The sequence below is a fragment of the Perca fluviatilis genome, chromosome 15, assembly GCF_010015445.1.
Source record: "Perca fluviatilis chromosome 15, GENO_Pfluv_1.0, whole genome shotgun sequence".
Taxonomy (NCBI): Eukaryota; Metazoa; Chordata; class Actinopteri; order Perciformes; family Percidae; genus Perca; species Perca fluviatilis.
In genome coordinates, this window is record NC_053126.1 from 6,296,598 (window position 1) to 6,311,907 (window position 15,310).

General features: G+C 40.2%; 1 protein-coding gene across 4 annotated transcripts; it reads left to right on the forward strand.

Moving 5' to 3' along the window:
* Positions 1 to 59: 59 nt before the first annotated feature.
* sp100.1 (SP110 nuclear antigen, tandem duplicate 1) lies at positions 60 to 13,357 on the forward strand. 4 transcript variants are annotated; one of them, XM_039825218.1, is made up of 16 exons: positions 60 to 625; positions 3,451 to 3,625; positions 3,833 to 4,048; positions 4,396 to 4,515; positions 5,234 to 5,367; positions 5,504 to 5,548; positions 5,655 to 5,691; positions 7,931 to 8,020; positions 8,152 to 8,280; positions 8,379 to 8,518; positions 9,510 to 9,578; positions 9,742 to 9,902; positions 11,305 to 11,422; positions 11,506 to 11,580; positions 12,526 to 12,669; positions 12,800 to 13,357. In XM_039825218.1, exons 1-16 carry the CDS (start codon positions 482 to 484, stop codon positions 12,899 to 12,901), a joined length of 1,899 nt encoding a protein of 632 aa, XP_039681152.1. In that variant the 5' UTR covers positions 60 to 481; the 3' UTR covers positions 12,902 to 13,357. The 4 variants fall into 4 exon arrangements, with proteins under 4 accessions (XP_039681152.1, XP_039681151.1, XP_039681153.1 ...); XM_039825217.1 differs by having other exon boundaries at positions 63 to 625; positions 3,815 to 4,048; positions 12,800 to 13,355; XM_039825219.1 differs by having other exon boundaries at positions 63 to 625; positions 3,815 to 4,048; positions 9,763 to 9,902; positions 12,800 to 13,355.
* Positions 13,358 to 15,310: the final 1,953 nt, after the last annotated feature.

The window sequence follows — 15,310 nt, forward strand, 5'->3', positions numbered from 1 at the left end:
GCAGCCACTGACCAGAACTGCGACAGAAAGAAGGCCCATACTTTATTACTTTCACTTTCCATACGTCACCGAAACCGAGAAGCCAGTTGTTTGGTTGTTTCAGGAAGAACAGGCTGGAGGAGCGGGCGCATTGCTCACTTCACCGATTTAGGTTTTTTTGGGAGAAAAGAGGAACTGAGATAAATCTGGCTTATTGTTTTTAGTAGCAGAGTGAACTTGTTGTTGCTCATTTTAAGTTGCACCGTGTTCAGATTTTAATTTGCACCAGATCAGATTTGTTCAGATCCTGTCAAGCAGGACAGTTTATGCAAAGGGTTTTATTGCATGTTAAAAGAGCGGGGGGGGGGGAGCCTTTCTAAAGTAGTTTATTTTGAGCCATATGGACGTGACGTCGACTTAAAGCCTTTGGAGCAGAAGAGGTCTCGCTGGGTCTGGTGATTCTTTGCAGGGGAGTGTGCTGAAGTGTCCGCCCCGACCACCCATGGACCCGATGGATTGGCTTGAGAATGAGGAACTTTTGCGGTTTTTCCACCGCCATAAAACCGAGATGTCCTGCCTGGAGAAACCGCACACCTTTCTCGACCAGCTCAGGGACCACGACCTGATCGCAGAGGACAAATACAAGGTACCCTAAGTTACGGAAGTGGAAACGTTATGCATTTGTTAATACCGCCTTCACCCGCCAGTAGCGGTTTTTGGCACGGGCGAAGCGGGCAGCCGGGGCGGCATTTTTTCAGGACACATGGGGGGCTGCATGGGCACTTAAAAAAAAAGATCCTTCTCCTCCACTCTACAGAACGTGTGTGTGTGTGTGTGTGTGTGTGTGTGTGTGTGTGTGTGTGTGTGTGTGTGTGTGTGTGTGTGTGTGTGTGTGTGTGTGTCAGTGTGAGTGTGAGCGCCTGTTCTACCAAATATATAATTAGCTTCATTATAGGCTAAGTTTTAAATATATTTGGAATATCCATTGAAATATTCACATTTTACATGAAAAAAAAGTTACTCTCAGATGTGTCCAGTTTGGGACGTCGCATAGCATTACTGTATGTGCTGGAGTACATTTTCACCTAATTCATATACAAGTGGACACCTGAGTATTACCCCCATATTGATATAAATACACCTAAAACATGCTTTTAGGGATATTGTGGTCAAATATAGTGATTGTGATGTCATAACAAAAGAAACAAAGCAATCTGTATTTTCTGTCTTTAAAAAACAACTAATCTATTAAAGGTTAGGGCTGGCGATAGTCTGTAGTTTTTTATCAATAAATCTCATTAAAGACCCAAACCACAGCCTGATAAATCTTCTTCCTCCAAAAACACACCAGTGAGCCACATGTTGTTAGATATTAGTACTGGGGCTGCTCGATTATGGAAAAAAACATAATCACGATTATTTCGGTCAATATTGAAATCACGGTAATTTCACACGATTACTCATTAACTTCTGGAAAGATGTTGCAATTATTGAACTTAAAAAACAGTGGAAAAAGTTAAATAAATCAACATTAAAAAAACACGTCTGTGAAATTTGCCTTAATACTTTTCCTATTTAAACTTTATTTTTTCATTCAGAACACAAGAGAAAATAAGAGTTTACTTGCAAAAAGTAATGAACTAAATAATTGTTTTTCTCGATTATTCTGTTTTTGTGATTGTTGGGAGCCAAAATCATAATCACGATTAATTTTTGATTAATTGCACAGCCCTAAGTAGTACACAGGTCATACTGTACATACTACAGGTAGCTACAGTGCATGTAAATACTTCAGTCATGGTGCATTCATTTACTACAAATTGTTTTAAGACTGACTTGAAAAATTTGAAGGGGGGTCTCGCCCAGGGTGTAATTCAATGTAGAACCGCCACTGTCGCCCGCCCTTATGCTTCCTCATATGGATCCTTCTTGAATGAAGTGCTCGTGCCGGTCTGTATGAGTATAGGCACCAGCATTCACACACCTCGTTATTACTGTATCATGGACTAGGAAACAATAACCCACGCTACACTTTATGTACAAAAGATTACTGATTAGAGCTGCACAATATATTGTTTTTATATCGCGATATCAGCTGGTGCAAAAAACACATTGTGAAAGGCTGCGACATATCGCGAAAGACACTTAAAGACTTTCTGTGTTAGTTGAAAGAGAGCATGAGCGGAAAACTGCACTTTAAAATGTAGGCTATCCTCACTTCACTGTGTAGCAGACTTTTCACACTTAGTCGGGAGGGGAAATTTCGCACTTTGTTAGTGTTAATTTTTTAACAATACCGAGCCCTAATCATCACCGTAGTCCTCCTGGAACATTTCCCAGTCTGTATGGAAACACTCCTGGAGGGTTTCCTCCTCAGCTTTTAGACCTTCACAGTTTTTTTTAGCGGTGGGGGCAGGTCCGTAACCCCATTGAGTTACTATATAGGCCAACTTTGATCTTGACATATAGGCTAAGCATTCTGTAGCAAATAACAATTACTTTATATTATTATTTTTTTTATATTATTATTATTATTAATTACATTATCTTAATGCAGTGTAACTACTTCAGCATGTAAATAATGCACCTAAAATACAAACGTGGGCGAGGTTGTTCAGCAATCGCTATCGAATCAACAGCCACGAGCAATTTAGCTCGCAGGTGAAGAATACAAACAACGAAAATCAGCAGTTAATTTAAATTAAAAGACCAGGCTTAAATGAACTGACAACGTAAGTTATACGACTTACAGTTCTCATGGACGTACACACGCAATCTCAACTGGCTAGATATCCTCGCGTGTCCGCGCTATTCTCCTTACATGCGCTCTAACAACGCAGCCCTATTTCTGATACCGTGGGGGGTATAAATGTTACCGCGGGGGGCCACCACGGTCAAATCAACGTAGAGGAAACACTGCAGTCCTTGTGCTGGCCCCCTGCTGTTTCACCAGTGGCCCAGTGGCTACAAGGTGAATAAGGTGAGTGAGCTCTCTACTTTGCATTCAGGATGTCCTTTACCAATGGTTTGTTATTTGAATAACAATGGACAGTCCTTGCTGGGACTATGCAGTCGACACAGAAGTTGTTGTAGTCTGTGATGCTGCCCTCTGTAAACCGATCAATCTCCTCTTCATGGGGCTCACATGGGTAGGTCTGACCTCAGTGGTCCTGTTTACATTTAGATTAAATTGTGCTCAATTTTGGCTCTTTTCTGAGTCTTTTCTTACTTTTAGACTAGAAGACACATTAGTCGACTAGTCCTTAGTTTGAATTTATGTTTAAACATGAGGGAAATTAGCCAAGTGTTGAGGAACATCCCTAGTGCTGTTACAACCATCCCCGGTCTCCCCCCTGTGTGCAGTCTTTTCCGAAGTAACTGGAGTGATTCATGAAAGAAATAGATAATTGTATACAAAGGCTACTGTTGGATTATTAAACCCTTATTTTCTCCGTACTTTTGTGTGTGCAGAAAGTGCGTCGCATGAAGAGTAAAGACAACATGAGGAAAGGTCTTTATGAAATTTTGGACTTGTTGGAGAAAAAACAATCGCAGCGCATCAAGACGTTCTGGGGTTGCATCTTCAAGGAGACCATCATGAACCAGTATCCCACCCTGCGGCTTCTCCACAAAAGTCTCATGGACGGTCAGATTGTCTTTTTTTGAAATTACAATTAAAAAAGTATGCATATTGTATCCACATTTTGAGTCACCCTGTCAGAAAGGTTGGGAAGCACTGGATTAGAAAATAAGACTTTTTAAAAAAGACATTATTACACTATGACTTGATGTGTACTTGATATTTATATCCTATGGGCATTCATTTAAACTGCAGGGTCTTTCCATTTTGAAGTGCCCGAGAGCGTGGAAAAGGAAGAGGCAGATGAAGGGAAAAGGAAGGAGCTTTCAGAAGATGAGGAGGAGGGAGAGAAGAAGCAAAAAACCTCTGTGAAAAAGAAGAGAAAACTAAGAAGTAGCAGCGTGCGCAATAATGATGAAGAGGAGGAGGAGCAGGCCGGTCCATCATCTCAGTTCACTCCAAGGAAAAAATCCAAGAAACTCTGCTTCTGTAAGTCACCTTCCACTTATGCTTCACTTTTGTTTCACTGTTTCAGTTCTGCATTTCTGCTGCTTTCAGTATTCTTCTACAATACAACAAAAACTGCTGAATTTAAAACAAATAAAAGAACATTGTTCCCATCATTCTTTTATTTAATTATTAATTATATTGAATATAAAAGGCACCACTAAAAAAAAGAACGACTGTTACATTTTAATGTGCAGTTTTCTACTGATATTTTCTTTCAACTTACACCAAAAAAACAGTTTTGTGTCTATCGCGATATGTCGCAGCCTTTCGCGATGTGTTTATTGCGCAAGTTGCTATTGCGATGACGATCCACCTCCCTTCTTCAGCCTCTCCCCTGAAGAAGGGAGAGAAGAACGACATTTGGACCTGGCCCATCTATAAGCTCCAGCTGCCTGTGACCTGCGGAGACCGGAACGGGACACTGAACAGACACCGACTGGCTAAAGGTAAGTACAACTCAATCACTGAAGTATCTGATTATGAAAAAGAAAAACCATCATCATTGTCTTCTCTAGAAAGGAAAACAAAACAGTGAAACCCGTGAATAGGAACCAGGCTCAGAGATCTTAAATCAGATTTCACTGAATACAACTTTTTCTATGATAACATTTCATAAGTAAATTCTGACCGGAGAAGATTGGTCATCACAGCAGATGAGTTTTGGTTGACATTAACCCATCCATAGCCTCGCTTTGCCAGACCTTCCTCCACAGCGCTGCAGAGGAGGGTCTGGCTAGTCCACACAGCACTCCGGGATGGGAGAAAAACGTGCTCTGGTTTATTGGCATTTCTTTAAACCAATCACAATCGTCTTGGGCGGTGCTAAGCGCCAGATGGAGCCACGGTGCCTCTGCAAAATAGCCTCGGGAAGGAACTTGTTTTTGTGGAACGTGTGTACGTTCCAAAGTTGTTTTAGTCGTGCAACAGAAAACTCAGATTGGACAGATAGTCTAGCTAGCTGTCTGCATTTACCCTGCAGAGATCTGAGGAGCAGTTAACCATAGTCCTCAGAAATCCACCGGAGTTTAAAATTACAACTCAAAGAAAGCGGAAGGTAATGGACATCCGGCGGAATTTCCAGTGACACCTGAGCAATCCCGGAAGTGAAACGTCGTGGATGTAGACTAACAACATCCCCAATCCTGTTTGTGTTGAATGTTTCAGGGGAGAAGTGCATTGTGGTTGACAGAAAGTGGTTAACTCCCAATGAATTTGAGAGGTTTGTGGGAAAGCAGAGCCATAAGAACTGGAAGTTGAGCATTAAATGTATGGGCACCCCACTGGCAAAACTAATAAAGGTTGGTTGAAAACTGATTTTTATTTTGGAATCTACATTGAACAAGACTGTGAAACTACTTGTTTTCTTTAACATTGGCCATGTGCGTGTGCCTCTCTAGATCACTTCACACCCAGTTTGTTTTTATTTCACTGCAGGAAGGTCACCTGAAAGCAGGGAAGTACAAAGGAGGGTGTAAAAAGGTAAGAAGAAAAACTGCTGAAAATGCATCAATAAATAAATGATCTAATGTATCTTCTTGTTGTCAGTGTTCCTGATGTGAGCCATGTCCTTTTCTTCCTGTTATAGGCCAAGCAGCCCCTGTTCCCATCTGATCATTTAACAGGTTGGTTGTATTAGTGCAAAACAGTGATGAGTATTTTTGATAGCTTATGAGAGAGTGCTGCATCCTCACAAGCTGTTACAAGATCTGTCCATCTAATGTAATTTTGTTTTCATCTAAGTTGGCATTCATGAAATTTAGAGTTTTAAAAAATTACACATTTGAGAGAAGACCAAAGGGAGCTTCTTAACTGCTAATGTAGGAGAAATAATTGAGGTGTACAACAGGGCTGCACAATATATCGCAATATCAACTGGCGCAATAAACATCGCAAAAGGCTGCGACATATCGGGATAGACACAAAACAGATTTTTTTTTGTGTTGGTTGAAAGAAAATATCATTAGGAAACTGCACTTAAAATGTAACTGTCATTCCTTTTCTTTTTTTTCTTTTTTTTTGTTGTTGTGCCTTTTTATATTCAATATAATGTTCAATTTGTCCATAAAAGAATGTTGGAAATGATTTCCTTTTATTTGTTTTAAATTCACCAAGCAACGTGGCCATGATAGCTCAGTCGGTAGAGCGGGCACACATATACAGAGGTTCATGCCTCGACGCAGAGGTCCAGGGTTTGAGTCCGACCTGTGATGATATCCTGCATGTCTTCCCCCTCTCGCTCCCCTTTCTCATCTGTCCTGAGTTTTTTTGTGATTGTTGCGGGCAAAAATCCTTGTTTATGCGGCACGTTTTCTTAAAAAAATGCCATGGAATATGCGGGATATTTACACAATTTTATGCGATGAAATTGTGGGAACTTGCAAAAATTACGGAAACCTGCAAAAACTGCAGTTTGATGAAAAAGAGAAAAAAAAGTGATTCCCCCAACACCCTGCTTTTCGATGATGTTCACGTCACGTAATTACGTCACTTCATAACGTTCCCATGGCAACTGGGGAAAATGGCTGCTCTTGTGTGAAGTAAACGCAACATTTTTCAACTTTCTGCTAAGATATATGTGACTTTTTTGCAACGAAAATGCAGGGATTATTAAATCATGCAAGCCCAGCATATTTTGCGCGGAAATCGGCAATTTATGTGCCGAAAGTGCGGCGTATTTGAAAAAATGCGGCCCCCGCATAAATTGGGCTGATTATGCATTGAATTATGCGATCGCATAATCACGTTTTCTGGAGGGACTGATTAAAGGTGGAAAAGCCCTTATAAATATTCTTAAAGAAAGAAAATTCACCAAGCAATTTGTTATAAAGTAGAAGAATACTGAAAGCAGCAGAAATGCAGAACTGATTACACTTTAAGATATGTTAATGTATTGCACGTGATATCGTTAGCAATATTTGATTTGAATTTGATTTGAAAAACTTTATTAATACCGATAGGTACCACCAACCATACAGCCATCGAACACAATACACAACAAACAGACAAATAAGTAAATAATTCTGCATTAGGAGATTAATAGACCCTGATTAAGAGACAAAATTTTAAGAAAAAAAATTCAATTTCACAATACATAAATGTAAAAAACAAACACTATAAAAGACAAAAATAATATTCAACAGTTAACTGTGATGGTTAAAATATCTAACCGCTGTGGGAACAAAAGACCTTCTCATGCGCTCACTAGAGCACCGAGGCATTACCAATCACTCACTGAAAGAGCTTCTGAGTCCTTTGAACAAGTAGTGGATTGTGTAGTGGATGGCCTTCAAAAAGCAGGACAATTTTTAGTTTTGAACTAATCCTCTTCTCTACAGTAACCTCCAGTACGTCCGAGTTAAGACCAATAACTGAACGAGCTCTCTTGATTAGCTTATTTATCCTATTTTTGTCCTCAACAGATATACTGCCCCCCCCCCCAGCACAGTACAGCATCAAAAACAACACTAGCTAAAATCCCTTGATAAAAAACATTCAAGAGCTTTGTGCTGATTTTGAATGATCTAAGTTTTCTCAAAAAGAACAGTCTCGACTGAGCCTTCTTCATTAGGACATTCGTATTCTCCTTCCAGTTTAATTTTTCATCCAGATGTACACCTAAAAATGTATATGACTGCACAATTTCGATCAACTGACCATTAATTGTAACTGGAAAGACCTTCTCGTTTTTCTTTCTAAAATCAATAACAAGTTCTTTAGTCTTTCCTACGTTCAGTTTCGTAAAGTTTGACTATGAAACTGAATATTCAACAACAATATCGCACGTTGCATATTTTCCTCATATCGTGTAGCCCTAGTATACAATCAATGGAAAAATGGCAACTCACCTCCTCCATTTCTTAGGTTCTGAGAGAGAAGAAGATGAAGAGGAGGACTGTGACCTGGAAGAACAGGTTTTGTCAAGCAGCAGAGGAAGTTTCACAGATGATACAGGTGCTGTTTTCTTCAAAGTGTTATCCAGGGTCGACACACGCTAATAACCGAAATTATTTTAGATGTGTATGCTATCCCAGTATCATAGCAATGGTTATGTTACTCACGCGTTCCACGTGTGTCCATTACAGATGGAGTAGGAGAGCTGGAGGAACAGACTGAGCAGCAGCCAGAAGCCAGCAATGACAGCGGCAGGAAGGTGTTCAAAGTTACATGTGGAGCTTTAGCGGGGACCTTACACAAAAAACGATTTGCGTCGGGTAACTACATCTTACTATCCACAAAAAGCTAACTATGTATAATGAACAGTGTACATAGTGGGTAACGTGTGTCTCATCTTAAATGCTTTCACCACCAGGGACTTGTGGGAAGAGTATTCGCACTGAGACCAGCTGGATGACCCCAGTGGAGTTTGTGAACAAGGCATCATGTCAGACAAGTGGCTGCTGGAGGAAAGACATCAAGTGGGAAGGGGAACCAATCGGTGTCCTCTTAGAGGTAACCATGATCAGGATGCTGTGTTATTATTGACTTTGCATCTTTCTGCATTTCAGTCAGGACCACTTTGTCAATAAATTGATTTTATTCATCTGTAATTTTTTATTTGGCGGTATTGCTCTGTCCCTGGGGCATCCCCGCTCTTCCACGTGCATATGTGGAAAGCATGAGGCAGGAAGAGCACACCTTCCTGCCCTTCCATGTGCATACATGGAAAGCCTTAAGCAGGGAGAGCAGCAGTGGCAGGATCCCCCTAGGGTACAGAACAGAGCAGCACCAATGACAACAGGATTTGGATTTTTCCTCATTTTTTTTTATTAAGGCATTAAGATCAATATCCAAAAGATGTTTTTTTTATTCCTCTTTTTAGTCAACTTCAGCATGGGTTCATAAACTTATGAGTGCCACTGTATCAGCTGGGGTGCTGGCTTAGGGACTGTCAGCTATGAGCTGAGATAATAGCCGAGCTTGACTCCGTGACCTGCCTGAACTTATGCTATGCTCCATTTGTGATGCAATCTGAGAAAGTTCAAGATTTCAGTCCTGGTTGATTTGGTGACACCCGGTGTTACCATGGTAACATAAAGTGCCGTTTATTTTTAACAAACACTTCTTGAGCAGCTATGGTGTCAGAAGAGAAACGGGTGTATCTGTTTATAGTGCAGCCAAATAAACTCAAGTTGTATCGATAAAGAAGCCAGTCAATAACAATGTCAACCTTTTCCCCAATAAAAGCCGCCACATTTTTTGCCAGCTTAACAAAACGGCAGAAGTAGGAAATATTAGCTCTGCGTTAGCAGCAACGTAATACAGCTCTGATACGGTGTAAAGAGAGCAAACAGTAAGAAGTGGGGCTGCTATCAGTGAGATAAAAATTGTGTTTCAGCTCTAAAATGTAACTGTAGCCAGGGGGCAATGTAAGAGCCACAAGGTTTGTCAAGACCTAAACTATGAAACAAAGAGGAAGACACTGTTGATTTGTCTATTTCAGGCAAAGATCTTGGAGTCCCACTCACTGCTGTGCAAATGCAAACTGTGCAGACCAGATTGTAAAGACCTGGTAAGTTTCTTGATCAGTCAGTTTCTTTTCTGCATAAACAATGTGACGGCCATTGCTGATGTTACAGTGATGTTAAAGAGCAAGAAGCTACAGTACAAGTCTTAACAAGGAAGCGTTTTCTCTCAGACACAACATGTAATTGTACCGTGTGTAATCAGAGTAGCTGTCACGTCTGTCTTGGCAGGAGAATCAGAAAAACGATGATGAGTGTAGCATCTGTAAAACTGGAGAAGAAGAAGAAGAAGAGTTGGTGGTGTGTGATAACTGCCCCCGCTCCTTCCACCAGAAATGTCACCTGCCTCATGTAGAAGACACCATGTTAGGGTGAGCTTTGATAAAAGTTTTTTTTTCTTTTATGTGATATAAGTTGTTCGTTTGTCATGTGTTTCATTGAGACTGAAAGCGATGTATGTGTCTTTGTACGTAATGACACTGTAATGCAATTGGCCGGTTTTCCGGCGACGGGCAGGTCATTCTGACATATGCCGATATCATGCAACGCTACAATTAACTGACAACATAAGTTATACGAGTTACAGTTTTCAGGGACGCACGCAAGCACACACGGACGCGACAGCACAGACTCTTTTTGACATACGCGCTCGCAGTGTGAAGCGCGTGTCCGCGCTATTCTCGCACATGTAGGGAACCTGTGAATTAACCTGCAACATGTCAGCTGTTTGGAAATTCTTCAGCATGTGTGCAGAAGATAACAAGTTTGCAATATGCAACAGCTGCAAGGAAAAAGTAGGGCGTGGAGGGACGACACCAAAAACCCAAATCTAATTTTTTTTAGTTGGATATTGGATGTAAAAAGAAGGAAATGGTTGTAACATTGTACTTTAGAGGTGTGTAAATTTCCAACACCAGGAGTAATTTATATAGTTCTATTTTATAGTCATCCATTATCTGTTCAAAACATTTTCTATGTTATGTGCAAAATATTCTATTAAAGATAAGATAGAAAATAAATATTTGTGTGTGCTGTAAAGTGGTTAGAAAAAATGAAATCGGAATTGGCTGGCCTAACTCAAAGAAAATCGAAAATCGGAATCGGCCTGGAAAGTTGTAATCGGTGCATCTCTAGCTTGAAGATGAGTCTGGCTTGGACTTCTAAATTAGCATAGAAGATAGAAGATCTCTGCAATGAAACGCTTGGTTATGTTAGTAACCTTGGTTCTCTGAGTAAAGACTATTTTTCCAGTCATATTTCTTAATTGAAGTTTTCCTTAAAATAGTGTTAAAATCTCATCTCGTTTTCGTGAACCCAATCGCGTGTCTCGTCTCGCCACACGCCTACTTATCAATATTTTTTTATAGGAACAATCCATCAAATTACTACGTGTGGGAGGTATTGTTCATATTATAAACCCACAGAAAATGATGATCCGACTCTGCAGTTCCCAAGTACGTTCTAATAATCATAATAATAATAATAATAATAATAATAAAAAAAAATTTAAAAAAGTTCTAATAATCCATTTAGTGTCTATTAGCTCATTGTTTTTCGCCCTGCAACTTTGCTGTTAGCGGTAGCTTGTTAAATGAAAAACTATACAAACCAAGTTTCTATCAAAATATTCGTAAATAGTTATTATTTTACACTAGTCCTGTGTCAGTGGCATTCACTTAGTTAGAGTGAAACAAATATTCTGTTCAAGTTTGATAATTGTGGGTTCCTGTGCATATGTATTTTGTTTGTGTGTGTCTGTGTTTGTGCAAGCAGGGACGATAGTCTATGGATGTGTACATTCTGTGTATTTGGAACCAATAAAGGGTGGCTTTACATGGATGAGCTGGAAAGGGAAGCAGCCATGTCTCGCCAAATATCCCGTTGCATGCTGGTAAGCTCACTGTGTGACCCTCTGTCGTTACATCGTAACGCCCGTTTTCTCCGTCTCTCATCAGTCTTTTCTCACATCAACAGCAGTGCCAGTATCTCCTTCTGTATCTGTGCGATGCTGACGAGGAACAAATATTTGCTACAAACCCATGCCTCTATGTAAGTCTTTTTCTTCGCTATTCCTATCAACCTGTTTACTCAGTTCCTATTCATGCCAAAAAGTTCCAATTATTTAATTAATAGCAAATAAGGTGCAATTAAAAGCGCTGTAAAAAAATTCAAAATTTTGCTGTACAATTAGTTGTCTCAAAAATAATCGTGAAAAACAACATAATTGTCTCTGTCAGTCCAATTTAAACACATTTATTTATTTATGTATTACTTTTTCAAACAAATTAAAGTTTTGAATGAATTTCAGGACATCTTTTGGTTATATCACTGTTATATGACCCAGATAATGTAATAACACAGGTACACAGTCTATAAAGTAAACAACGCCTCTTTATTATCATGAAAAAAAATTCTAAGTGAGCTGCAGCAGGCAAAAAAAACAATACAAGAAAAAAAACAAGGGAATCCAAAAAACCAAGCAGGAAGAAACAGGAAGCACGGAAACTGACAGAAGCTGACGCCGACACATACAAACTGACTGGATCAGGACACAAACAGACACAAAACGATCTGACAAGAGACAAGGGAAACACAAGGACTAAATCCACTGGGTAACAGGTAACGAGGGGCAGGTGACCCAGCAGGTGAAACACATTAGGAGTGGCAGGGTAATCGAAAAAGGCGGGAAAACACAGGAAGCAAAACTAGACAGGACAAGACCAAAAACCAGACTATCAAAATAAAACAGGAAACAGAAATACACACAACAGGGAACAGAAATACGCACAACGAAATATACACAGGCCACAGAAACATTATACAGAAACAATATACAAAACAGGAAACCTACAACATTACAGTAACAGGCAACAGAAATGTCCATAACCACAACACTTAGTGTCTTTCGCGATATGTCGCAGCCTTTTGCGATATGTATATTGCGACAGATGATATCACGATTTTATTTCCTTCATTTCTGTTTGTCACCCACAGTTGTTAGACTACTCCGCTACGATCACGACTCCGATGTGGCTGGGTAATGTAGCAGACAAACTTCAGAAGCAACTCTACCAGACTGTTGGAGAGTTTGTGTCCGACATCCAGCTCATTTTCACCAACTGTGCCACATACAACCGAGTAAGAAACCATGCCATTTAAACCCTATTCGATGACATGCAGGGTTAGGAGTTTTCATCATTAACACATATGGTGCTAAGACTACTTTGTTAGGCCATACAGTGATGAGATCTGTTATGTTCTTTTGCAGGACAAGGCTGAATTCCTTGCCGTGGGCAGCAGACTGAAGAATTTATTTGACAAGGAATTTAACAATGTGTTCAACATCAAAGAAGAGACTGTTGAATGGTAAACGTGATCAGTCTTGAAACTCAACAGTTACTGAGGAAAGTATTTAAAAAATCTGTAAATAGACCTTATGTCAAGTGTTATATTATGTGGGTAAAATATCCCAAAATAATGAATTGCGAATCAAGACAAGGCAAGGGACTTTTAACTAAATTAAGTTGGACAAAAATATCCAGTTTAACTTTTTGCATTCCAAAATTTGATTTGTAAATGTAAGTGTTAAAATATAAAGGACAATGAAAATGTTCAATTTTGTTCCTGGAGCTACTCTCCTCCAGGTGCGTGGTTCAAAAGGATTGTACTTAGTGTCTTCATTCATTCATAAGTGTGTTTTGGGCGTAACATACAATAAACCAAGTAGAGTGTCCTCTCCCATTCCCTTTAAAAGCCAGGCGCGTTTGGACCTTGGCGCGCTGCTATTATGATGGCGGATTTGCACTGTAATTTTTTTATTTTTAATCTTTTGCATGTTCGTGTGCTGCTGTGCGTCCCTGTGTGTGTGTAAAAAGCATAGTGTGCGCGACGAGCCTAGGAGCATTTTACTAATGCGCTGTTAAAATAACAATGAAATGCTGCGCTATTGACTTTAGATCCAGGTTTTTGTTGGTCAATTGCGCGATCACTTCCCGCTGCCTCAAGATAGCAATACGCCAAGAATTCACCTGAACACACCTCCCTGTAAGACCACCATGCCCATGGGCGGCGGACAAATGGGTGCAGGTGCATTTTCTTTTTAAACGACGTAGGCGCTAGACGGGAAATTGCAACTGCTTCGGTCTTAAACTAGCAAAGACACTTGCGTCAGGCTTTGCGTCGGGCTTTGCGCTGCGACGGGTGCAAGATAGGGCCCTAGAAGTTTAAAAGTGAAACATATCTGGGGATATTAATTAGAGAGGAGTGAGCTTTTCAGACCTCCGTAGTCCGCTCCTCATCTCTAGTAGTGTTGACGAACTGACCAAAGAGACGGTTAATTAACCAGAGTCGTGGTACTGAACCGGGAGAATCGAGTGCCATACGTCAATGTACCGACTCACTCCTGTTTTTAACCTCATTAGCGTCTCCATTGGAGTGGTGTTAGAATCAATCAAGAAATGGGCTACCTCGAGCAGCACGATTGGCCCGAAAGAGTTGTTGAACAGTTTTAGATTGGAGACCGCGCACCAGGCTACTGAACGAGACCGAATGTAACCGTTATCCCAACCGATCCCAGAAGCCTTTATTTCTCGTGCATCTTAGATGATTGTGTACATAGTTCGTAGGCTACATTACCCATGGATATCACATACAAATCATCATGTTATATTAATAGTTATATGTTAAGTTAAATGTTTTTTACGTGGTAGGTAGGCTGTCACAAGGAGACCGCGCACCAGGCTACTGAACGAGACTGTAACTGTTCAACCGCTCAAGTCTAATGTAATCAAGCGGTGTCTTGGTTCTCGGCAAGTTTGAGTTATCAACCGATCCTTGTTTCTAGTGCATCTTAGATGATTGTGTTCATGGCAATTCACACATTGTCGATGGGGAAGTACATCACTTAGGCTACAAATACACGTCATGTTATCTTGGTAGTTATGTTAAGTTAATGTTAGAGAAGTGAATGTTGCAGTCTGCATGGTAGGTAGCTGTCACGAGGAGACCGCGCACCAGGCTACTGAACGAGACCGTAACCGAGGGTACTGTATGAGTCTATGGAATCAAACGGGTGTCTAGGTTCTTGGCAAGTTTGAGTTATCAACCTATCCTAGAAGCCTTTATGTCTGATGCATCTTAGAATTCCCCCCCCACCCCTCCACCCCTCCCCAGGCACGTGAACCGGTGACCGAATCTATTAACCTGGTAGGCCAACCAACAACCGTCCGGTTGAACCGACTCGCATAAAAGAGACGGTTGTCCCATTACTAACCTCTAGCAGCTCCAGGCTACATTAGCCGCTGCTAGCATAACACACACATTCCCAGGGTGAACTGTTGGTTATTGAGTTGCATTGTAGGTAATTTACGTGCCAGTTTTTTTTAGAAAGAAAAATGGTATTGCAAAAAGACAATATGTCTTGTTCTGCTGGAGTGCAATGCCAAATCAGCAGAGTACTCTGTTTATCAGGTTGCTGAGCTTTTACAAGTACTGTAGTTTGATTGTAACTACAAGTTAACCTTTTCGTTTTTAGTTAATCCTCACCGTATGACAACAAATTTTAATATGAAATTCTACCATAATACATTAAAAAAACAGATTCTTCCCATTATTTATTTTGTTTACATATTGAAGGTGTACAGTACAGTACAGTGCAGTACATCACAAACTACTTGTCAACTTTTTTCGTTTTCTTTAGTGATGTGACAAACAGAGATAACAAGGTTTCATATTTCAATGTTTTTCTTTAATCTTTCAAGTTTTTACAATGTTTTTAAAG